The 25,247-nt window shown below is 35.6% G+C and overlaps 1 protein-coding gene across 1 annotated transcript in view; it reads right to left on the bottom strand.

Annotated features, from left to right (window-relative positions):
- Nucleotides 1-9,344: 9,344 nt before the first annotated feature.
- Nucleotides 9,345-25,247, bottom strand: part of KHDRBS2 (KH RNA binding domain containing, signal transduction associated 2) — a 721,197-nt gene continuing 705,294 nt past the window's right edge. The window contains exon 9 of the mRNA XM_036870525.1: nt 9,345-9,442. Within this exon, the coding sequence (XP_036726420.1) occupies nt 9,345-9,442 (98 nt within the window). The remainder of the gene's footprint in view (nt 9,443-25,247) is intronic.

Raw genomic sequence — 25,247 nt, 5'->3', positions numbered from 1 at the left:
ATGAATGAACTACATATTTGCATTTTGGTTTCCTCTAAAATTTAGTTTACCACATAAAATGTGATCAAAGTCAGAAGGGACAGTAGAGTGTAGGAGTTGAGGATGAAGTCTCTGGGTTTAGAGTCCAAGCCACTGGCCAGTGTGACCTTGGGTGGGTTACTTTGCCTCTCAGGCTCAGTGTCCTCATTCAGAAAATGAGAATGCCCTAGAACTTATGTCATAGGGCTGTTGAGAAAATATATGAAGTAAATCCTAAAGATACAGTGTTTGACGTGTATTATGTATCCATTCCACTTTTGCAAATACCTCTTTATTCACATTATTCTTACTATTGAAATAGTTATACAAACATGGCTAGTCTTTTGTTTTTAGCTGTATTTCAATGTGAGCAATATATGTGCAACATTATTATAAGATTCTTGTGTATAAACATGTAATACATGTTATGAAGATACCCAATACATGCTTCCTTATGACTATAATGATGAGCATTTTTAAAACTGTGTTCTAAAGCCTACATTATCTGGTTTCAGTAAAGAATATTTTTAAAATGTCTAAGCTGCAAATTGATTTCAGTAATATGAATGTATTTATGGATTAAACTAGCTTCTATTTACACATTTGATACATACCATGAAGATACTTTAAAGTTAAAATTTTTAGTCAAGGAAAAATACCTTGAGAAAGAATATTAACTAAATTTGGGGAAGATATACGTATGATTTTTCTTTACATGCCTCACAGTTCTATGACTATGTACTATTATTATTATTATTATTTTACCCATTTTACCTACAAGAAAACTGAAACTCAAAAAGTGAAAGTAAGTTTGCTTACACTCTAGAGCATGTGCTGTGGGTTAACATTTCATAGTGTAACAATACAACTTTAATTCTCCACACAAATCAACCTTATGGAAATGGGCCACTTTTTCACAAAAGAACAAAATTCATCTCACCTCTGAAAATTAAAATGGCACTTCTGGATAAAGCAGAATCTCACTGCAAATGAATAGATAAGTAACAAGCAGTTGAGGAATGGAGGACGGAGAGAAGGGAAAGAAGATGAAAAAAATCAGAAGGAATACAAACCAACGTATTAACAGAGTTATCTCTGAAGAGTAGGATTATAGAATTTTGATTTTTACATTACATATTTACATTATACAGTATAATTTTTTAACCCTGAATATGGATTAATTTTGTAACTTAAAAAAGGAGACAGTATTTAAAAAAAAAGAACCCCTTCTGGGCTTCCCTGGTGGCGCAGTGGTTGGGAGTCTGCCTGCCAATGCGGGGGACACGGGTTCGAGCCCTGGTCTGGGAGGATCCCACGTGCCGCGGAGCAGCTGGGCCCGTGAGCCACAATTACTGAGCCTGCGCGTCTGTAGCCTGTGCTCCGCAACAAGAGGGGCAGCGATAGTGAGAGGCCCGCGCACCGCGATGAAGAGTGGCCCCCGCTTGCCGCAACTAGAGAAAGCCCTCGCACAGAAACGAAGACCCAACACAGCCATAAATAAATAAATAAACAAATACTTAAAAAAAAAGTAAAAGTCTATAAAAAAAATTAAAAAAAAAAAGAACCCCTTCCCCCAAATTACCAATTCACTGGCAATTCTGCCATATTGTAAGACAACCATTATTTGTACCTGAATGATTTACTCACAAGAAATGAAGAAAGGTTTTTAAGAAGTTAAACCAATTTGTACTTTGTTTGAGGTTATCAGTAATTAAAGGGTTTCATAGAAGTTTACCTGATGGATTACTTATTTTAAAAACTATTGCCTTAAAAGAAGGCAACATACCTAATATTTGTTCTAAATAAGTATTGGCCAATAAATACATTTATATTCTTAAACCTCCAAGAAGAAAGTGGAAAGAAACAGTTTAAAAATTCAGCATTAATTCCATTATGAAGATTATCTTTATGCAACATGTAAATATAATCTTCCCTGCTTAAGGACATTTAAAACTGGCTTCCTTCCAGTCATAGACACTATGAACTGATCTTTGTGAATTCCATTAAGAGGATTATTTATTTATTATTTTAAGGTTTATATTTTGGAATAGAGAACTTAGACTAATTTAAGACATTTTCTTACCTATTGCATCGCCTTATACATTACAGCTAAGAAATCAAGATTTTGTGACCAGTAGGTTATACATAAATGTTATTATTTTTCTGTTTTAATTAAATGTGATTTTGTTTTCTTTTCATACTTTATGGTTTACAATGAGCATGCATTGGTTTAATAATTAACACAACATTTTTTAATGTGGGGGCCCTGTTGTATAGATTGGACAGCACTCCCTTCCTTAGAGTCATCAATTAATTGTTTTTCTCTTTGTCTTCTCACATCCCATGTACCGTTGGGAAAATGACAGAGACTTTGAGAAGGAAGGGGTGAGATGATATCAGAAAAGGTTGAAAAATGTCCTGATGTCAAAAAAGGCAGGCTGTAAGGTCAGAATACAGGAAATGCGGTGCCCCTTTGTGAGGGCAGACAGAGACTGAGACAGGAGGGAGGGAACATTTTCCTGCTGGTGGAAGTCATCCTGAGAGGCATCAAGGTGACAGGAAACCTGTGTGTAGTGGTGACATTTGCTTCCAGAGAGGTTCTAAGAGGAGGATCCAAGAGTCTCCAAATTTCTCTTGGAAATAGATCATTCTCTATATCCCACTGTGAAGTATAAAATATGGTGAAACAGAAACTTGAACAAAATAAGTGTTTAGCAGTTTGTTACCAATTTTTAAGATGGCTCGTTCTGTACTTGTTTTTGGTAAAGGCCGAGAAGCTAGCTGTTGTTAAGGCATCCAGTGGTGTATGACTCAGACAACTTCCTCTCCTATTTTCTCAATTTCTCTCACAGTAAAGTGTAAGAGACTGAGATATAAAACAGCATATCAAGCAGAGTGACCTTATTACCCACTGTAAATAATCTTTTGAGTACCAATTAATCAATTCTAAGTAAAGAGACTAGAAAATTAATCTTCATGATGGATATTGAAGACCCGTGCCTGCCAGTCAACAAGAACAACTATCTTACTGTTAACTCAGATATTTTAATAGAAAACTAGAATGTCCAGGCAAACGCCACACATTATATTGACAACAGGAAATGCTTTGTTTTAAAATATTTAACATTGAGTGATAGCTTCACTCTGTGTTCTTAACACATGACTGCATGGTTTATACAAAGATGTTTCTGATTTGAATTGACTCTCTCATACTTTAAAGCAGAGTTCTGATTTACAGACTGAAGAATAAAAGCATGAAATTTCTTTTATGCTTATTTAACCACGTGAGGGTTTTTTTAATGTTAAAATATAACTTAGATTATAAATGAATCCATTTGTTCTACAAAAGACTGTAGCATTCACCTCTATTTTCTATGATGGAACTTTTGACAGAATGACAAATTTGAGGAAAGATCAAAGTAGATGAACTTCAAGCTAAAATATTTTATCTTTTTTTTTTTTTTAGTTAGGATTCATCAAGTTGCTACAGAACAGAAATTATGTTACGGCTACCTGAGATTTTAGATTCACTTTTTTTTTTTAATACATCTTTATTGGAGTATAATTGCTTCACAGTGCTATGTTAATTTCTGTTGTACAACAAAGTGAATCAGCCACATGCATTCATATATCCCCATATCCCCTCCCTCTTGAGCCTCCCTCCCACCCTCCCTATCCCACCCCTCTAGGTTGTTGCAAAGCACCGAGCTGATCTCCCTGTGCTATGAGTCAAATTCATTAAAAGTTGGAAATCATGATAGCATTTTGGAAAATGTATGGGTTATAAAATTTTGTTTTAAACATTGGTTTTCCTATATACTAGTAGTGTGACATTAGCTAAGCCTCTGAACTTCAACTTCTTCTTCTGTAAAACAGGGTTAACTGTGCTTCCTTTGAAAGCTTGTTGTAAGGATTACAGGGGTTTCATGTATGTCTTTATGTGAAAATTCTAGTACCTTGCCTGGTATGTATGCTCAGAAAACTGATGGCTTCATTATTATTATTGTTGTTATTATTCTTTGGCCTCATACAGAACACAAATAATGTAATCAGTTTTGTAAATTACCATTCAATTGGATATTTGCAATTATTCACTTCATAATTTTTTGCAGTAAAAATTAAACCTTTCAATGGAATCTGCAAGAGTGGCAAACAGATGAAGTTTTCAGTTAACAGTTTTTTGATATTGAAAAAATACTTGATATTCAACCAACTTGACAGATTACTGATCACTCTTTTCTATTCCCTTTAAAACCCCCAAAAGTAGACAAACTTCTATATTATATTAGCCAAGAGACAAAGAGATAAAGAAAATGCTATATAATTAAATGGTTACATTTTTAAGGGACATTTGTGGTTTCAAAGTACAAGCCTATATACTTTTAAGTGAAAAACTAAAGAAACAAGTGTAATATTTTAATAATATAGTTTAAAAAGCAATTTCCTTTAAAGGAATTCATGAAAACCTTTAACATGTCATTCTGTGACAAATTTATTTAAAAACTGTTAGTGCTTCAATTGTTATTAAGCTAAATGGCCTTAGTTCCATTAATATACTGAAAGTGAAAATCATCTAAATATTAAAAATAAGACCTAAAAGTACTTAAAAGTACTATTTGGTCTTGTAAATGGCATCAAACTGATTCTGATTTAATCATACTGGAGTGTAGTAAAACTTTTTTGGACATATATAAGCAGGTATAAAGACTTTCTTACTCATTAATGTCTACTGTCCAAACTAGCAACCTTTGTTGAGTTCCCTGTTGTCATAGGATCATTATAGTATACCAAGAGCTACAGCATTATCTGAAAGAATGTCTGGAGTATGCACACGAATAACGTCAACTGTGATTTAAAAACCTTATACCATGTAACTTGCACAGATGAATGTCAGACATGAGGATAACTATACAGACACTGGCTCTAGAACTGGCATGGTACCTGTTTCTGCCATCTTTGGAAGCCAGCATTTTGAAATTAGTTAGAGGGGACATGATTTCATGAAGGGATCCAATGGGACCAGTGTCACTGACAAGAGAAGAAAGCTCCCTCCAGCTGGGCAAATGTTCACTGTTGGGGCCACACTGAACAGTTTTCATCCTATCAAAGGTTTCTGCTGAGAGGCCACTAACTTAGGGAAAGTCTCATTCCCTGTTGCTAGAGAAACCTACTGTATTCACTTCTGATTATTTTATGAGTTGGGAAAGTTATGTAATAAATGACTGCAATGTATACATAATTATATTTTTCTATACCTCAACTTGATTTCAATCTCAAGTTCCCATACTGCCAGTGGAGAAAAATTATCTCAACCAGTTCAGATTAATTTTGGTCACGGGTTCCCTTGTCAACTCAGGAATTTATTTTCCTCCTCTCTTTTTTTCTGGGTTGGATTTAAATTTTGGAGGTGTTTGTAGCAGGGAGCAGCTGATCTTCTCACCTCTCCACATATACATCTGCATTCTGGTCAGTGTTGGTCCAAGCTGATGCTACTGCTCCTTTCCCTGCCTTCCTGCAGAGGTGACTGTGAGTGGCTCTCTGCCACATCTGCTCCACTCGTGCCAGCATGGGAAAACATTCTATAGAAGCATTTTTCTACAGGATTGCACCTAGAACACACTGAGGTGGGGGAATTCAGTGAGGCCTACCCAGGCTCCACTTTAGACAAATATTCCCTCTGTGTTCTAAACCTATGGGAGGCTCTTATTGGATAATCGATTTAGTGTACAGACTCAGACTCAAGACCACACTAATGTCTTACACTAATATCTTAGATATTGTTACCTCTTGAGCTTTCTTCTCAGCCTGAACAATGTTTATCTTGTAGATATATGGAGGCACGTGGACAGGAGTCTTTATTTATTGATTTTTGGATAGGAGTCTTTTAAATCTACTGTTTTATGTCCTACTCAGAACCTGCTCAAAATACAAGCTTTTGAAACTCAAAATCCCCTTTCTCACAAATCGTTGTTATTGAACTTCAAAAACTCTTAATTTAAACTCAATAGCCAATAATTTTCTCTTCTCTTATTCAGCACTGGTGTTTCTGCTGTGATAGCCCTGCCCTGAGTTAATGCATTGAAAGATCGAGTCTGAATGGTGAGAGACCCATAGGTTATAAAGCAACAATAACAGCAATGATAAAATAATTACAATGGACACAAAAACATATAGATTAATATATCAAAATAGTAACAAACTGCGACTGATTTTTCTGTCATTGCTATACAAGATCAAGCTTATTGTTTAAAAAGGATCAAAGGAGAATAGTAAGCAGGATACCTGGATTACAAGTTCTTTCTCCCCTTGGAGCCTGCTTCCTGAACTGTCTGGACTCCAAGACCTGACTCAGCCTGTTCTCTTCCCCAGGCAGACCTCCCCTCCACCTCCATGCATAGGCTGCCCCTCTCAGTCCATGGTTCCCTCAGTCTCTGGCCTCCCTCTAGTCATGAGGAATATCCAGACTCTCTCATCTCTCTCCTATGGCATTTGTTTAACTCTACACTGTATCAGGGATATCTGTGTAGTGATAAGAGGACCAAACCTAGAAGGAGAAAACTTGGATTTTATCTCTGTTTCAAACATCGTGGCAAGACCATTTCAATTCTCAAGCCTGTGGATCTCATAACTGCCCTTGCATTGTTTTCAGTCTGAGGTTTATTGGCTAAAGTTTTCAACTCCTTGTGTATAGAAATCAAGTCTCAATTTCCAATAGTGCTTTGTACTTAGTAAATATTTGCTGAATCAAATAGAATGGCAGATGAGAAACAAAGAATTTACTGATAAATCTAATGGGATAAATGGGGAAAATAATGGTAAGTTTATTTTAGTTGACTAAGTAAATATCATCTTACTGACAGAGGGTAGGCAAGGGGTTGGTTATGGGGCTCCCTTTCCCATCCCCTCCATCTCAGTCAACAATTGTGATTTCCTTTTCTTATGTCTGCAGAATAAAAGTTTTGACTCTTTCTCTGCACAATTAAGAAGAGGTAATATATAGTAGTAATATAGGTAATATAGTAGTTCATTGCAAGGAAAAGGGCTGCAGATTAACTATGAATTCACCTTTCTGAATAAGCTCAGAAAGCCTTGCCAGGTAAATACCAAGTTAGATCACTTTCTTTAAAAGAAGATACAAATAACTCAGTTTCTAGACAACAATCTAAACCTTTTTAGTATTTCAACAAGTGGCATTTGGTGTTTTAGCTTACTACATAGCTTCATGTTGCTAAAGATTATCTATCTATGTCAAGATAAAAATAAACTTACCTCTCTCATTCTTAGCCCATCACACCTGCTATTCAATTATGTGCTCTTTGCTTGTGGGTACCTGAAATAGTAAGAAAGAATAGAAAACAAATTAAATATAACTCAATAGCATTTTGTGAAAGGCAAATATTACAAATTTAATAGATGACAGACACACACTTCATAAAACTATTAGCATGCAACTCCAGCTGCAAAAACTGAACAACAATATACCTAAACTGGTTAGCAGCAAAAAAGTAAACCAATTACATTGACAAAAGCCACCATAAACAAAAAAACTGTATTTAAAAGATGAACAGTTTTGGCATTCATCCCTACCATCGAGTTTTTCACTTTCTTTTTTCCATCAAAATTTAGCTCACGTTTGATGTTAGCAAGAATTGCATTACTATTATTGCTAATTTTAGTTCTGTTTATTACCTTGAGGGTTATATATTGTAAAATAATTTTGGTGCCTCTAGTTAATGTTAATTAGTTCTTTTAATAACCTATAGACCTATTTGTTATGTTTTTGTAGGTTTACTTTTTTAACTATCAGGAACTTAATAACTGAGAATATTTAACATTACTGTTGCATAGGCAAAATTACAGAGTTACTATTAGTGTTACCTGTTTAACGTTTAGTCATCCTTTGAGTCCTGCGACATATTTCCTTAACAATCATCAGCCATCAAGTCTGATAGTCTCAAAAGAATTATCAGCCCTCTAAACTGCCTTCAAGGGCGGTGATATTTAGCACTGAAAATTACAAATAAAGTTTTTGAGGTTGAATAGCAACAACTGGCCAGTGACACTGATGATTTGTTTGTCAAAACAAATTGTTATAAACTACGCAAATGAAGTCCACACACTCCTTTGAGTGAAAATAAAGTGAATCTACGCAATGCTTACATGTTGGATGGGATATTTAATGTGCGGGAAACTCAAAGTTTGAAGAACTAGGCATTTAGACAGTGGTAAGTGGTAATCTTACCTCTTTATACTCCATTACTCTTTCTCACGAGAGACATGCTAATGCAAACAAGTCAACCAGAATTTGTGTTTAGCAAGATAAAGCTTAGAGGATAGTTTAAAATCCATTTATTATTCTAAATCCATTTTTTTCCATTAACATGTTATACATTAGTGTTTACTAACCATGATTCATGTAACAGTTTAGTTTGTTAACTTTTAAATTATTTAACAACCATAAGTTATTAATACACTTTTAAAGTATTACACAAATATCTTAAAACAGGCTTGGGTTCATTTTTGTAATTTTTAAATAGAAAACATTTTAGGCATCTCTTGAAAAAGAAATAAAGCAGGCATTTAAAGCTAGAAAACAAGTAATTCCAAATTTAGTTTTTACAAAAGTTTTCAGCTTTATTGACAAATTATGGCAAACATATTTGACAAATTGTGGTTTCCTATTTAGAGAAGCTTACACATGGAACTTTATGTGTGTGTGTTTTTCTTTTTTAACAAATACAGGTTAAAACACTAAACAAATTCAGTTAGCTACATACATACAGTAGCTGCTTGTTTTCAACCCCATTAAAACAGCATTTAAAATTAAATTTACAAACTTAATATCGAACAGCTTCATCTAACTAACAGATATTAAAAGACAGGTTAAAACATCTTATCTACAACTTTATTATAGCTAGTTCAAATATCATGTTACAGTTTTTTAGCAACCCTAAACAAAGTTTTTGCTAGTTGATTGAGACTCAAAATCTGTTAACAGATTCATGCTCTTTCTTTAAAAAGAAAGAAAGGAAAAAAAAAAAAAGATTACACACAACAATGAAAACAACCAAGAGAATATCATCCTACTGAATGGTTTATAGACAATGCTTGTCAATGTTTTTTTTAGTCTGTTTTATAAAATAATACTAATGTCAGTGTCACGCCAACAGTATCAGGGCAATACAAGAAATATATGGGAGCAATCATGAGCAGTTATCCCTAGAATAGGAACAAAGAAAAGGACTATTACTTGTCATGTTGCTGTTTATGTGGAGACCACAGGCTATGAATTGTCTTTGAGGTGAGGTCACAGGCGAGGAGAACCCTCAGTATCTACTATAGGGGTGCTCCCTGTATCCCCCTCGGGCTGACCTTGGTGGTGGTGCCTTCAGGCTGGAGCGGGTCATGGCCCATTCTTCTGGTGCTATGAACAAGAGAAAGACAGTAGCATTCACTTGGCTTCACAGTTATCAAAAACAGTTATTTAAGATGCAATAGCCGAAAAGAGAATAAAGGATCTTAACACTGAAGGCTCTAGACTTACTACATTTTCCATATGGTGAGATCATACAAAAAAGTATATATTTTGAAATACAGCCACTTGGAATTAAACTTGCAGGGCATTTTTCAAAGGAGAGAAAGTTAAAGTCCATTTATTATGTGTTAAATAGAAAGAGGAGCATCAAGGTAAACCGCCCCTCCCTAATCCTTTGCACAGACTCCTAAAAGAAACTGGATATAGGAAACCAGTGGTTCTTAGCCCTTGATTAACATAGGATTCACCTGGGAATCTTGAACCCAAACCAAACCAAACCAAAAATGACTAATGCCTATTCTCTATCTCCCAAACCAAATGATTAAAAACTCTACAGGGTGAGACCTAGGGTTTGGTATTTTTTCAATGCTTCCCTAGATGACTCAGGGTCCAACGTTGAGGTTCACTGTGCTAAACTATCCAAGTCAGTGAGAGAGAAGAAGATATGGCGTAAATTTTCAGTAGCAAATCAGTAAAGAAAAATCTTCTATCAGTTTTTCGAAAAACAAGTTGAAAAATAAAGAGGTATTAGTACTCTAGGAAAATTCTTCATTTATCTGTTAATCTGACTTCCAGTAACCTCAATGCTCTGGGACCTGGCCAACAGACAAGAAACAAGCAGCCAACCTTTTGAGTGTTGTGGAAAATAGCTTTTTTAAAGTCTATGTACCCAAAAGGGAAATGTAGTGCTCCTTCAAAGGGCCAAGGGGTTTATGGTGGCTTAAGTGGTTCCAGAAACTAGGTTATCTGGGTCTTTCAATCAGAAAGAATTCAGTTCTTCATTAGAAAGCAGATTTTATGCATTGGGCTATGGAGGGAGGAAGTATGGATATAAGAAAAGGGATTACTAGAAATAGACACACTGACATTGACAGCTGATATACAAGATGGTGGTAATGGAAATAACTGGAAAATCACTTCAGATTGAGGCCACTGATGTAGGGCATATGCCCCTGGATAGCTCAAGTGCCTCTAAGAATGTTTTTAGCAAAAACAATAAGAAAAATTTAAATTGTACTTACTATACTATAAGGAAAGGAATAATCATCTATAATATAGAAAAATGAACAAAAGTTGGATCAATATAGGGGAAAATAGCATTAAAGGGGTGAACATTAGGTTTCTGAGGATATCCTTCATTAGGATACCTTTATTACAAATGATATCTGATGATAAATGAAAAATTACATCTCTTTCACTATTTAAGGTACATGCTTATGATTATTTCAATATATGATAGGACACAAAATAGAAGTGAGATCCTAAATAAATATGAGAAGTGTTACCTTTGGTCAGAATACAGATTTACCTAGATCAGGGGTTGGCAAACTAAGGCCTTTGAGCCAAATTTGGCCAGCTGCCTGTTTTTGTAAATGAAGTTTTACTGGACTACAGGTATGCTTACTTATTAACATATTGTATGTGGCTGCCTTCACTCTACAAAGGAAGACTTGAGTAATTGTAACAGAGACCATACTGCGTGCAAAGCCTAAAGTATTTACACACTGGGCCTTTACAAGAAAGTTTTACAGGACCCGCTCTAGATCATGTTGTCTTTTTTGGTGGGAGATTGTAGATGTTGGTCTTTTTCATGTGATCTCTTGAAGACAGCAGTTTACCACCAAGCTGCTAGACTTTCTCAACAGAGACATTTTGGAGAAGAATTTTATGTATGTACTTGACTGGAAATAAAGAAAAGTTTCTTTGATGTACTGGAAGGGAAAATGGATCTTGTTTGCAAGCTAGAAAGTGCCTTGTCAGCCTTATAGAATATGAATTTTACACTTTGTCTATGAATAATCAAGAATATGTCAGTGCCCTCATCCTCTGGAAGTAAAATCTACCCCATTTTATTACTTTTTTTTAGCAAAGGGAATGCACCACTTTTTGCTTCATTTGTTCTAGAGTGTTAAAGATCCCTGGGTTGCAATCTATGGGCTTTAGGAGCTGCAATAATATAGGTTTCAAGTTTTCCCAGGGGATGGAAGTCCTGGATTGTTTCTTAGATGCTGAATGTTCCTGCAAAACAGTGAAACAACAGCAGGCAGAGTGACAGCCATACCTGCCACATCTACCCCCAGATTTGTCGGAACTTTTAAACTGGCATAATCTTGGGGACTTGCCACAGAGCAAATGTGTTTAATGAAAACTCACTGACTTGGTTTTATTTGACTTTATCTAAAACTCCAGGGCAGCAAATTGATGGACTAAAACCTTACATCTTTTAACTGTTGACCAACATTAAAATGGGGAGTGACACTGTTCACTGCTGTATCCCCAGCACCTGGAAATATATGCAGTGCATAGCGGATCACATAATCCACTAAATGTGGGAACTAGGAGGCATAAAGAGCTTCCAATGACAACCTTAAAAACACTAACAGTTGAGCTGAAGAAATTCAACATTAATTTTAAAAGTTCTATAAATAGGAATCTTATATACTTGTTATAAATTCAGACTTCTTACTCACTAGGGTTAGTTAGCTAAGTATCAAAAGTATTTCACTATTAGATTCAATGAAACAATCATAGCGGAGTCCTATTACAAAAAAGTGTTAAAACTTTTTTCATTGCACAAAAATATGCTCTTTCATAATTCTCTACTGGTATGTGAACTAATACTATGCTCTTTCCTCCTTGCTGAAGGCTAGGAAAATGGGAAATACTATTAGCCCAGCATAATAGTGATACTGAGCAGGGCCCTGTGGGGCTCCTGTGCACAAAAGCCTTTTGTGTCCCCCATTTCTTTGACTACAAGAAATAGGCTTCATTCAGCCTCATGGCCTTCACTGAGTTCCAAAGGGCAGATTCAAGCAGTTGTTAATTAGGGAAGGGAGAGGATGCAGAGACAAGGGTGAAATAGTCAAGAGAAACAATAGTGCAGCTTTGGGGCAAGGTCCTAGGTCCCCATCAAGGAATACACACAACAATATATTTGAGCTGTTTTGCAGATACTGAAACCCCCACTAGGTGGAAGAAGTTAATGGTTAAAGATGGTATGCTGCCCACAAGTACATAGACCCCAGACCAGTTGGAACCTGAAGGTTGATGATGTTGACTCCTACTTACCTCACCACCAACCAATCAGAAGTATGTCCACAAGCTGATCACTCCCTCTTGGAACCATTACTATAAAACTTCTCATTACCCTCTCCAAGTTAGTACACACAGTTTTGAGGGCATCAGCCAGCTGTTGCCCCCTTTGCCTGGCAAAGTGATAAAGCTATTCTTTTCTACTTCACCCAAAACTCTGTCTCTGAGATTTAATTTGATGTTGGGGTACAGAGGCTGGATTCAGCTTCAGTAGTAACCAGAAAGGCAGCTAAAATGAATTCCTAACCAGGAAAAGTAAGTTTTAGATTTTCTAAGATTCCTTACCATTAGCAGAGGAAGTCAAGGATTAATTTCACTTAATTCAGATCTTGGGCCCATTGCTTACATGTTCTCAATAATAATTGAGATCAGGGAAATACTATTTCTATTTGTGCCAAATTTCCTTGGTCTACATTTTTCCTAATATCATAATGTTTATATTTAGACACACATTTAGTCACCACATTACAATACAAGCCAGCTTCTCTCAGTGAAGTTATGGTCTTTGTGTCTGGACTGGAGAGCACTGACTTGAATGTTTTTCCTTTGTCATGAATCATATAGTGTGCCATTGAGCCTTGTGTGGTCAGCTTCTGCTCACCAGAAGCTCTTGGATTACTTCAGAGATAGAAGTGATTCTTAGAAATCCAGAGGGATTCTAACTTGAGTCCATCATGGAAACTTGTACATAGGAATAGACAAATCATTATAAAGTCTTAATGATGGGAATTCTCTAAAATGTGAAGTTATAAAGGCCCAGGAATGGACTTAGAATTTATCTGTCTTCTTGGGCTTCGACTATTCAGCAGATAAAGTAGATTTAAATGTTTTAGGACTTCATACAAATTTTGGAGTCCTGGCCAAGTGTTTCTTTTCCCATGAAGGATGTCATTAAAAAAATCATTACAAACAATAAGGTTTAGAGATCTTTCTTTTTTACTTTTGGAAAATGATAAAGGAAGTAAGATTCTCTCAATATCAGGATGATTGTCATCTGAGAGGCACTAGGTAGTCTATGCATGTAAACAGAGCAAATAAATACATTATTCCTTAGAGAAGGTGCAAAATAAATGTCTGTCAAGTTGGACATTACTGGAATGGTTTACAGAATTGTGGATCTGGAAAAAGCAAATGAAGATATGAAAAATAGAGTTCAACTGACTTGATTGAATTTCCATTTCTGGGTTTCCCAATCCAGATTTTAATGTACCATATGGTATATGAATAGGAAGGAAAGGGGTCAAATAAAGCATTCATTAGATAACATTTTCTTGTTTTTTCTTCACTAAAGATCTCCTATATGCCAGTCCTTGTATTAAACCCTGCATATGAAGATAGTTTAAGGAGCCTTAAGGAGATCACAGGACAACACTAACATGAAATGTCATAGATTACAGCACAATTGTAATTGATATTTGAAGAAAATGCTGAGGAAAGCGTAGAGAAGGGAGCTACTAACTTCCATCATTCAGTTGAACTTGGATAGAACTCTAATACTGAATCATTTCAAAGAAGTAATTTTCTGAGCAAACATATGGCATAACTAAGAATTCAGGTACTGTTTAACCTATTTAAGAGAACTCACATTCTTTAAAAACTTTCCTGTATTAATTATTTTGCATCATCTGGCCTGTTTTTTTAAACTGGATTCTAAGATCTATGAAAGGAAAGACTTTCTACAGTGACAAAGAAGTAGTAAGGACACCATAAATATCTGTAAGCTACATATAAATAAATGATGCTATTAACTAAAAAGGAATTTAAAAATCAGTTATGCAAAATAAGTAAAACAGGACTCATTCAGAAACACATTGTTAGAATTAGGTTATAGTGTTTTATATATTTGAAATATATCAATATTTCTTTTAAAAAATTATCCCATCTCTGGTTTTTTAAACTCAGACTGATTTTTTTTACCCAGTTCAAGTTTTACAGAATGCATAGTGTGTAATCTCCATTACATGTTAATAAGCATCATTGAGGAACATTTTACTTTGATAAAAGGGTGTAAATTACCCAGGTAACTCTTCTTGTGCATTAAATGTTACTCTAGTGACTTATAAAACTATTGCATCTCAAATACTCTGTTCTCAGCAGAATCAGGACTATTAAGTGGCATTTATTTCTCAATGTTCTCTCATTCCTGCCATGGGACTAGGTACTTTGGGGAGTATTCAGAGTGGGAAAGAAAAATCTTGATGATTTTTAAACTTGCAAAATGGTGTTTTCTGAGTGCCCCAGAGATACTATAAACATTGAGGTTGTTGGAGGGAAAAAAAATGAAGCACAAGAACAAGGCACCAATTTATGAAAAGTCGGCATTATTTATCTGGAAAGTAAACTTTTAGTGCTTAGCTGTCTCTCTGGAAGTAGGTTTAACATGCCACCTTCAAAATAAACTAACTTTAGAGATAGTTCAGAAAGGACATAGGGTGTCATAAAGATTACTGAGGACATAGCTCTTATGCTCACACTTTGCTAGACCTAAATAGCTAGTTGTTTATATTTCTGAGATCTGAAAAAGAATCTCAAAGAAAATTTTTAATCACACTACAACAAAAAAGGAGAGCTCTTGCTATTTATTTTTTGTATACTGTAAACCAATTTGCAAAAAACACAACTATTGTAAGAAATCTAAATTAATCTCTACTATTACAATCCACTAGTGTCTTTGGTTTTAATCATTTAAGAGCATTACAGCAGGTTGATTAAAGTTCACACTGGCTCTGAGCCACTCAGTTTGTTGGGCTCAGTTAGGTTTCTCATTTCTTAGAGGGATATCTTTCTATTTAAAAGCATATTTCAAATATTTAAGTACATGTTGCTTTATGGCTATTTATTCCCAAAGAGAATATGTTAGGTTAGATGTTTTGTAGTTGCTGTTGTAACTCACTAAAATAACAATGTCCATTTTCTTTAATTTTAAAATACTTATCCTACTAAAAAAATGAAGATACTTACTACCATTACACCTTCTAGGTGTCAAGCATAGTGCTAGGCATTTTATGTGTATTATTAGCTAATAAAATTTTCTTCCACGATGGGTGTTAATGTTGTCTTCCTTTTAAAGATGAGAAAACTATAGCTCAGAAAGTTTAGTTGTTGGGAAAACCCAGAATTTTTATTTGTAATTGTCTCACCATCTTTCCACTACCCTTTTTATCTGAAAGAAGCTCCTGATTTCCACTCTCATTTTCCTTTTCTTTTCTTGGATAGAAAATAAGACAATTTATTTTACTCCCTTCTGATTATATAATAATTGGTGATCCCAGGACTTCTCTGGTGGGGCAGTGGATAAGAATCTGCTTACCAATGCAGGGGACATGTGTTCGATCCCTTGTCCTGGAAGATCCCACGTGACACAGAGATACTAAGCCTGTGCACCACAACTACTGAGCCTGCGCGCCTGGAGCCTGTGCTCCACAAGAGAAGCCACCGTAAGGAGAAGCCCGAGCACCACAACGAAGATCCAACACAGCCAAAAATAAATAAAATTAAATCTTAAAATAATAATAATAATAATTGGTGATTCCAACAACAAACAATTGATTAGCTAAATGAGGAGATTGTAGCTTTAATTTTGTTAGTAAAAATGTAGGCTGCTTGAAGTGAATTTGCTAAGGTGTAAATCTAGGTGTTTAAAGTGGAAGGCAGGGTTAACTGATCTGCTCTAAGCATTTTCAGATATTAATGGAATATTAGAACCTAATGGTTCAACAATTTCATCCACACAATTTGTATTGTCACTATATGTAATTGCAGAGTTTATTGTTTTAAGATGCAAAGGGTAAAACAGAATAGTACTGAAGGAGAAATATGGATGATCAACATTTCTTTTCAGAGATGAACATAATGAGTTATGTTCTAAGAAGAGTGAAATTTCAGTTCTCTATCATTTATGCTCTCTGGAAATTCAGGCAGCATCTGGGAAGCAACTACAGCTATTATCACTGTCACAAATTTTTAATTAGACATTCCCTGTTAGAAACAAGTAACACTTGAGATAACCCATTTAGAGAATAATAAAGGACTGTACTCCATTCCCAACTCTGGAGTTTTAAGACACACATGACAGATACTCAGTAATTACTTATTGAATAAATTAATTAAATTTAAATATTTTACATCTTCATTTTGTACCCAGAAAGAAAACATAGACCTCCCTCAGATGGATCCCTTCAGTTTGAATGGAAGTCCCATGAGTCCTATAGCCAGGCATGCTTTTGAGTTCTAGTTCTGCCTCTTTCTTGTTGAAAGGCCTCTTTGGCAAGTCAGCAAGTCTCTTCATCTACATACTGATGGCACATTTTAATTGTCAGAAACCATTCTGAGCTTCTGACATGCATATCTAAATCCCTGTGAGACATTTCCTCAAGTGTCTCAAACTCAACTTTTTTCAAAACTAAACATCTTTTCCTCCATGCTACTTAATTCTCTAAGTTTCCTATTTCAGTGAATAATGCTATTACATACAACTTACCTAGTTATACATCAAAAACCCTTGACATCTTCTCAATTTTGCTCAATAGATATAAGCGATCATCAAGCTTTTTCTTTTCTTCCTTAATATGTTTCACTCACCCATTTCTTCCTATCTCCACTAATCCTATTCCATGGCAAGCCATTATCCTCTTTGCCCAGAGTACTCAGCTACCTTGTTATCTTTTGTGTTTTTCCCTGATTTTAAGCATATATACATATATATGTATGTATATATGTATATATATGCCATAATTATATGTGTTCTATTGTACATATGCATACATGAGTATATATATATTCCCTACTGTGTGTGTGTATATACATATGTGTGTATGTATACATTCCCTACTCTTCTCCACCTTCTTGAGAGAGGAACTTGTCCAAATACAATTGATTAGGCCTGTTCGGTTGCTCTTGTAGCATACTCAAGATCAAGTCCAAATTTTTTAACAAGGAATTCCACACAAGGCCTAACATGGTCTGAACCTTGACTTCATTTTAGACAATTAGAGTTGATGACTTTGGTGATCATCTAAAGTACAAGTATTCTATGTTGCTTATTGAAAAAAAATTCTTGTGTTTCAAACTACAAGTAATGTTGCTGATAAATTTAAGACTTTAAAATCTTTTTCTCTAAAGGAAGGTCATCTTATTTTTGCATGGAAATGGACCAATTAGGAGAAGGTACCAGTAAAACAAACCAGTTTAAGGTTTCAAGTACAAAAGACCCAAACTTTAGATACCTGTTAAATTTTGGCAAATGAATGATTTCACTTCGTTTAATATACTGAGAAAAAGGTTACATTTTCCCTAACAATGAGTAAATGCTTATTGATTAGATTTTTTGATCACTCACTATTTTGATTCATTTTAAGAATGATGATGATTTCTGGTAGTGCTCCCACAAGCCAGAGATGGGTTGGGTCTTTGGGACTTTTGAAGTGCTTCTCTTGGTTACTGGGGAACTTGTGCTAAATACCAAAATTTTCCTCAGAAATGGTGAGATCCATTTTAGTCCTTGAAGATATTCTTAGGTGAAGTCCCTAAGCGGCTGTTGAAAGTATGTATTTCCAATTGGCTATATGGACCATGAAACAAATAAAATCTATCTCCAAAGTCCAAGCTTAACATAAACAACAAATATGAATGTTTAAAATGTGGTACATATTGAAAATATAAATGGGTAAATTCAGAAAGACAGTTGATAAATATATGAATAATCTATAATGAGGAACATTGTAGAAACTTTGAGAAAAAATTCTGAAATACATTTGTGGCCCAATAGTTCGTGCTTGATATTTCTCTATTAACTTAAATTCAGCACAATGGAATGTGTGTCTGTGGCCATGGCTGGTTTTTATAATATGAGAATTAAATCCTCTTCCAGTTTCTTTTTTCAGTCTAGATTTGGAAATCCTGGGGCCATTTTTCTTAACTTTACTGCATTTTTATACATACCCTTGTTTAGTACCCCCAAACTTACTTCATGTATATACCTAATTTCCAAATAACAGTGTGGTTTTGCAATTTTATCTTCTGTGACTAAGATTAAGTTATTTGAATTACTGCTATTCTGTAAGCTCCAGGAGGGTTAAAAAAATGCCCAACAAACTTAAGGCTGTGCCAAGAAAGCATTCCAAGTAGTTTAACATGCAGTGAGTGTTTTTTACAAGCTTGTATATTCCCCAGTGAGGCCACCACGATTTGAAATAAGACTCACACTGTAATTTAAATATGCTGTGATTAGTATAACTCTCCTCTCTTTGGTGGTGGTGCTATTTATTTTTATTTTATTTTTTAATTTATTTTTTTACTTTTTATTTTATATTGGACTATAGTTGATTTACAATATTGTGTTAGTTTCAGGTGTACAGCAAAGTGATTCAGTTAAATGTATACATATATCTATTATTTTTCAAATTCTTTTCCCATTTAGGTTGCTACATAATATTGATCAGAGTTCTCTTTGCTATACAGTACGTCCTTATTGGTCATCCATTTAAAATATAGCAATGTGTACATATTAATCCCAAACACCCTAACTATCCCTCCCCCTCACCCATCCCTCTGGTAACCATAAGTTCACTCTCTAAGTCTATGAGTCTGTTTCTATTTTGTAAAAAATTCATTTTTATCATTTTTTTAGATTCTGCATATAAGTGATATCATACGATATTTCTCTTTCTCTGCTGGACTTACTTCACTCAATGTGACAATCTCTAGGTCCATCCATGTTGCTGCAAATGGCATTATGTCATTGTTTTTAATGGCTGAGTAATATTCCATTGAATATATGTACCACATCTTCTTTATCCATTTCTCTGTTGATGGATATTTCAGTTGCTTCCATGTCTTGGCTATTGTAAAGAGTGCTGCAGTGAACATTGTGGTGCATATATCCTTTCAGACCATGTTTTCCTCTGGATACATGTCCAGGAGTGGGATTGCAGGGTCATATGGTAGTTGTATTTTTAGTTGCTTAAGGAACCTCCATACTGTTTTCCATAGTGGCTGCATCAATTTACATTCCCACCAACAGTGTAGGAGGGTCCTCTTCTCTCCACACCCTCTCCAGCATTTGTTGTTTGTGGATCTTTTGATGATACCCATTCTGCTGGGGTGAGGTGATATCTCATTGCAGTTTTGATTTGCATTTCTCTAATAATTAGTGATATTGAACATCTTTTCATTTGCCTCTAGACCCTCTGTATGTCTTCTTTGGAGAAATGTCTATTTAGGTCTTCTGCCAGTTTTTGATTGAGTTGTTTGTTTTTATGATATTAAGCTGCATGAGCTGTTTGTAAATTTTGGAGACAAATCCCTTGTCGGTCACATCATTTGCAAGTATTTTCTCCCATTCTGTGGGTTGTCTTTTTGTCTTGTTTATGGTTTCCTTTGCTGTGCAAAAGCTTTTGAGTTTACTTAGGTCCCATTTGTTTATTTTTGTTTTTATTTCCGTTACTCTGGGAGACAGATCAAAAAAGATATTGCTGCGATTTATGTCAGAGAGTGTTTTTCCAATATTTTCCTCTAAGAGTTTTACAGTATCTGGTCTCAAATTTAGGTCTTTAATCCATTTTGAGTTTATTTTTGTGTATGGTGTTAAAGAATGTTCTAATTTCATGTTTTACATATAGCTGTCCAGTTCTCCCAGCACCATTTATTGAAGAGACTGTCTTTCCTCCATTGTATAGTCTTGCTTCCTTTGTTGTAGATTAATTTACCATAGGGCATGAGTTTATTTCTGGGCTTTCTTTCCTTTTCCATTTTTGTGCCAGTACCATACTGTTTTGATGACTATAGCTTTGTAGTATAGTCTGAAGTCAGGGAACCAGATTCATGCAGCTCCATTTTTCTTTCTCAAGATTGCTTTGGCTATTCGGGGTCTTTTGTGTCTCCATACAAATTTTAAGATTTTTTGTTCTAGTTCTGTGAGAAAATGTCATCGGTAATTTGATATGGATTGCATTGAATCTGTATACTGCCTTGGGTCGAATAGTCATTTTGACAATACTGGTTCTTCCAATCCAAAAACATGGTGTATCTTTCCATCTGTTTGTGCCATCTTCGATTTCTTTCATCAGTGTCTTATAGTTTTTGGAGTACAGGTCTTTTGTCTCCTTAGGCAAGTTTATTCCTAGGTATTTTATTCTTTTTGATGTGATTCTTTTGTTTCCTATTGAAACAAACAATAGAATTGTTTCTTGAATTTCTCTTTCTGATCTTTTATTGCTTTTGTACAGAAATGCAACAGATTTTTGCATATTAATTTTGTATCCTGCAACATTACCAAATTCATTGATGAGCTCTAGTAGTTTACTGGTAGCATCTTTAGGATTTTCTATGTATCGGATCATGTCACCTGCACACAGTGACAGTTTTACTTCTTTTCCAATTTGGATTCCCTTTATTTCCTTTTCTTCTCTGATTGCCAGGGCTAGGACTTCCAAAACTATGTTGAATAAAAGTGGTGAGAGTGGACATCCTTGTCTTGTTCCTGATCTTGGAGGAAATGCTTTCAGCTTTTCACTGTTGAGTATGATGTTAGCTGTAGGTTTGTCATATGTGACCTTTATTACATTGAGGTAGGTCCCCTCTATGTCCACTTTCTGGAGAGTTTTTATCATACATGAGTGTTGAATTTTGCCAAAAGCTTTTTCTGCATCTATTAAGATGATCATATGATTTTGATTCTTTGATTTGTTGATATGGTGTATCACACTGATTTCTGGTTATTGTAAAATTCTTGCGTCACTGAGATAAATCTCATTTTATCATGGTGTATGACCCTTTTAATGTATTGTTGGATTCAGACTGTTAGTATTTTGTTGAGGATTTTTGTGTGTATGTTCATCAGTGATATTGGCACGTAATTTTCTTTTTTTGTGGTACCTTTGTCTGGCTTTGGTATCAGGGTAAAGGTGGCTCATAGAATGAGTTTGGGAGTTTTCCTTCCTCTGCAATTTTTTGGAACAGTTTCAGAAGGATGGGTGTTAACTCTTCTCTAAAAATTTGATAGAATTCCCCTGTGAAGCCATCTGGTCCTGGACTTTTGTTTGTTGGGAGTTTTTAAATCACAGTTTCAATTTCAGTGCTTGTGAATTGTCTGTTCATATATTCTCTTTCTTCCTGGTTCAGTCTTGTGAGATTGTACCTTTCCAAGAATCTGTCCATTTCTTCCAGGTTGTCTGTTTTATTGGCATACAGTTGCTCATAGTATTCTCTTATAATCCTTTGTATTTCTGTGGTGTCTGTAGTAACTTCTCTTATTTCATTTCTAATTTTATTGATTTGAGTCCTCTCCCTTTTTTCTTGATGAGTCTAGCTAAAAGTTTATCAATTTTCTTTACCTTTTCAAAGAACCAGCTTTTAGTTTCACTGATCTTTGTTACCGTTTTCTTCACCTCATTTATTTCTGCCCTGACCTTTATGATTTCTTTCCTTCTACTAACTTTAGTTTTTGTTTGTTCTTCTTTCTCTAGTTGCTTTAGGTGTAAGTTTAGGTTGTTTATTTGAGATTTTTCTTCTTTCCTGAGGTAAGATTTTATTGCTATAAACTTCCCTCTTAGAACTGCTTTTGCTGCATCCCAAAGGCTTTGGATTGTTGTACTTTCATTTTCATTTGTCGCCAGGTACTTTTTGATTTCCTCTTTGATTTCTTCAGTGATACATTGTTGTTTAGTAGCATATTGTTTAACCTCCACGTGCTTGTGATTTTTACATTTTTTTCTTGTAGTTTATTTCTAATCTTATAGCATTGTGGTCAGAAAAGTTGCTTGATATGATTTCAAATTTTCTTAAATTTACCAAGGCTTGCTTTGTGACCAAGCATGTGGTCAATCCTGGAGAATGTTCCATGTGCATGTGAGATGAGTGTGTATTCTGCTGCTTTTGGATGGAATGCTCTATAAGTTAAGTCCATCTGGTCTAATGTGTCATTTAAGGTCTGTGCTTCCTTACTGACTTTCTGTCTGGATAATCTGTCCATTGTTGTAAGTTGGGTGTTAAAGTCCCCCACTATTACTGTGTTATTGTCAATTTCTCCTTTTATGGCTGTTAGTATTTGCATTATATATTGAGATGCTCTTATGTTGGGTGCATAGATATTTACAATTGTTATATCTTCTTCTTTCATTGATCCTTGATCATTATGTAGTGTCCTTCTTTGTCTCTTGTAATAGTCTTTATTTTAAAGTCTATTTTGTCTGATATGAGTATTGCTAGTCCAGCTTTCTTTAGATTTCTATTTGCATGGTATACATTTTTCCATCCCCTCACTTTCAGTCTGTATGTGTCCCTAGGCCTGAAGTTGGATCTCTTGTAGACAGCATATACACATGTCTTATTTTTGTATCCATTCAGCCAGTCTTTGTCTTTTGGTTGAAGAATTTAATCCATTTATATTTAAGGTAATTATCAATATGTATGTTCCTATTGCCATTTTAATTGTTCTGGGTTTGTTTCTGTAGGTCTTTTTTCTTTCCTTCCTCTCCTCTCTTGTGGTTTGATGACCATCTTTATTGTTGTGTTTGGGTTACTTTTTATTTGTCTGTGTGTATCTATTGTAGTTTTGGGGTTTGCTGTTCCCATGAGGTTTTGACATGGCAGTCTATATATGTACAAAGTTTTTTAAAGTTGCTGGTCTCTTTCCCACCTAGAGAATTTCCTTTAGCATTTGCTTCAGTGCTGGTCTGGTGGTGCTGAATTCTCTTAGCTTTTGCTGATCTGTGGAGCTTTTGATTTTGCCATCAAATTTGAATTAGAGCCTTGCTGGCTAGAGTATTCTTGGTTGTAGGTTCTTCCCTTTCATCACTTTAAATATATCACCCCAATCCCTTCTTGTCTGCAGAGTTTCTGCTGAGAAATCAGCCAATAACCTCATGGGAGTTCCCTTATATGTTATTTGTTGTTTTTCCCTTGTTGCTTTTAATATTTTTCTATGTCTTTAATTTTTGTCAATTTGATTGCTATGTGTCTTGGCTTGTTCCTTCTTGGGTTTACCCTTCCTGGGACTCTCTGCTTCCTGGACTTGAGTGACAGTTTCCTTTCCCATGTTAGGTACATTTTCAGCTATTATCTCTTCAAGTATTTTCTCAGGACCTTTGTCTCTCTCTTTTCCTTCTGGGACTCCTATAATGTGAATATTGGTGTGTTTATTGTTGTCCCAGAGGTCTCTTAGACTGTCTTCATTTCTTTTCATTCCTTCTCCTTTATTCTCTTCCATGGTAGTGATTTCCACCATTCTGTCTTCCTATTCACTTATCCGTTCTTCTGCCTAAGTTATCCTCCTATTGATTCTTTCTAGTGTATTTTTCATTTCAATTATTGTATTGTTCATCTCTGTTTGTCTGTTCTTTAGTTCTTCTTAGTCTTTGTTAAATATTTCTTGCATCTTCTAGATCCTTGCCTCCATTCTTTCTCTGAGATCCTGGATCATCTTCACTATCATCATTCTGAAATCTTTTTCTGGAAGTTTGCCTATCTCCTCTTCACTTAGTTGTTTTTCTGGGGTTTTATCTTGTTCCTTCATCTGGAACATATTCCTCTGCTATTTCATTTTTTCTAACTTTCTCTGATTGTGGTTTCCATTCTGCTGGCTGCAGGATTATATTTCTTCTTGCTTCTATAGTCTGCCCTTTGGTGGATGAGGCTATTAAGAGGCTTGTGCAAGCTTCCTGATAGGAGGGACTGGGAGTGGGTAGAATTGGGTCTTGTCCCTCTGGTGGCAGGGCCCTGCTCAGTAAAACTTTAATCCACTTGTCTGCTCATGGATGGGGCTGTGTTCCCTCCCTGATAGTTGTTTGGCCTGAGGCAATCCAGCACTGGAGCATGCAGGCTGTTTGGTGAGGTTAATGGTGATCTCCAGGAGGGCTCACACCAATGAGTGCTTCCCAGATCTGTTGCTGCCAGTGTCTTTGTCCCTGCAGTGAGCCACAGCCACCCCCCCCCACTTCTGCAGGAGACCTTCCAACACTAGCTGGTAGGTCTGGCCCAGTGTCTTATGGGGTCACTGCTTTCTTCCCCTGGGTCCTGGTGCACACAAGACTTTGTGTGTGCCCTCCAAGAATGGAATTTCTGTTTCCCCCAGTCCTGTGAAAGTCCTGAAATCAAACCCCACTGGCTTTCAAAGCCAGATTCTCTGGAGACTCCTCCTCCTGTTGCTGGACCCCCAGGCTGGGAAGACTGATATGGGGCTCAGAACTTTCACTCCTGTGGAATAACTTCTGTGGTATATTTGTTTTCTAGTTTGTGGGTTGCCCAAGCAGTGGGTATGGGATTTGATCTTATCGTGATTGTGCCCCTCCTATCATCTTGTTGTGGCTTCTTATTTATCTTTGGATGTAAGGTGTCTTTTTTTGGTAGGTTCCAGCATTTTTTTTTGTCAATGGTTGTCCATCAGTTAGTTGTGATTTTGGTGTTTTTGTCAGAAGAGGGTAAGCTCACATCCTTCTACCCCACCATCTTGAGCTAATCAGCTGGTGCTATTTGTTTTTAAACTGTCTAGTCTGTTTAAGCCCTACCCTGCACATTTTACATGTTATCATATTTAATAATAGCTTGATTCTATGTGTACTATTGCATTTCTAATTATCACCCTTTATCATCCCTTACAAATTGC

This window comes from Balaenoptera musculus, chromosome 11 (assembly GCF_009873245.2).
Source record: "Balaenoptera musculus isolate JJ_BM4_2016_0621 chromosome 11, mBalMus1.pri.v3, whole genome shotgun sequence".
In the NCBI taxonomy this organism is placed as follows: domain Eukaryota; kingdom Metazoa; phylum Chordata; class Mammalia; order Artiodactyla; family Balaenopteridae; genus Balaenoptera; species Balaenoptera musculus.
This window is presented reverse-complemented; position numbering and strand designations above follow the sequence as displayed.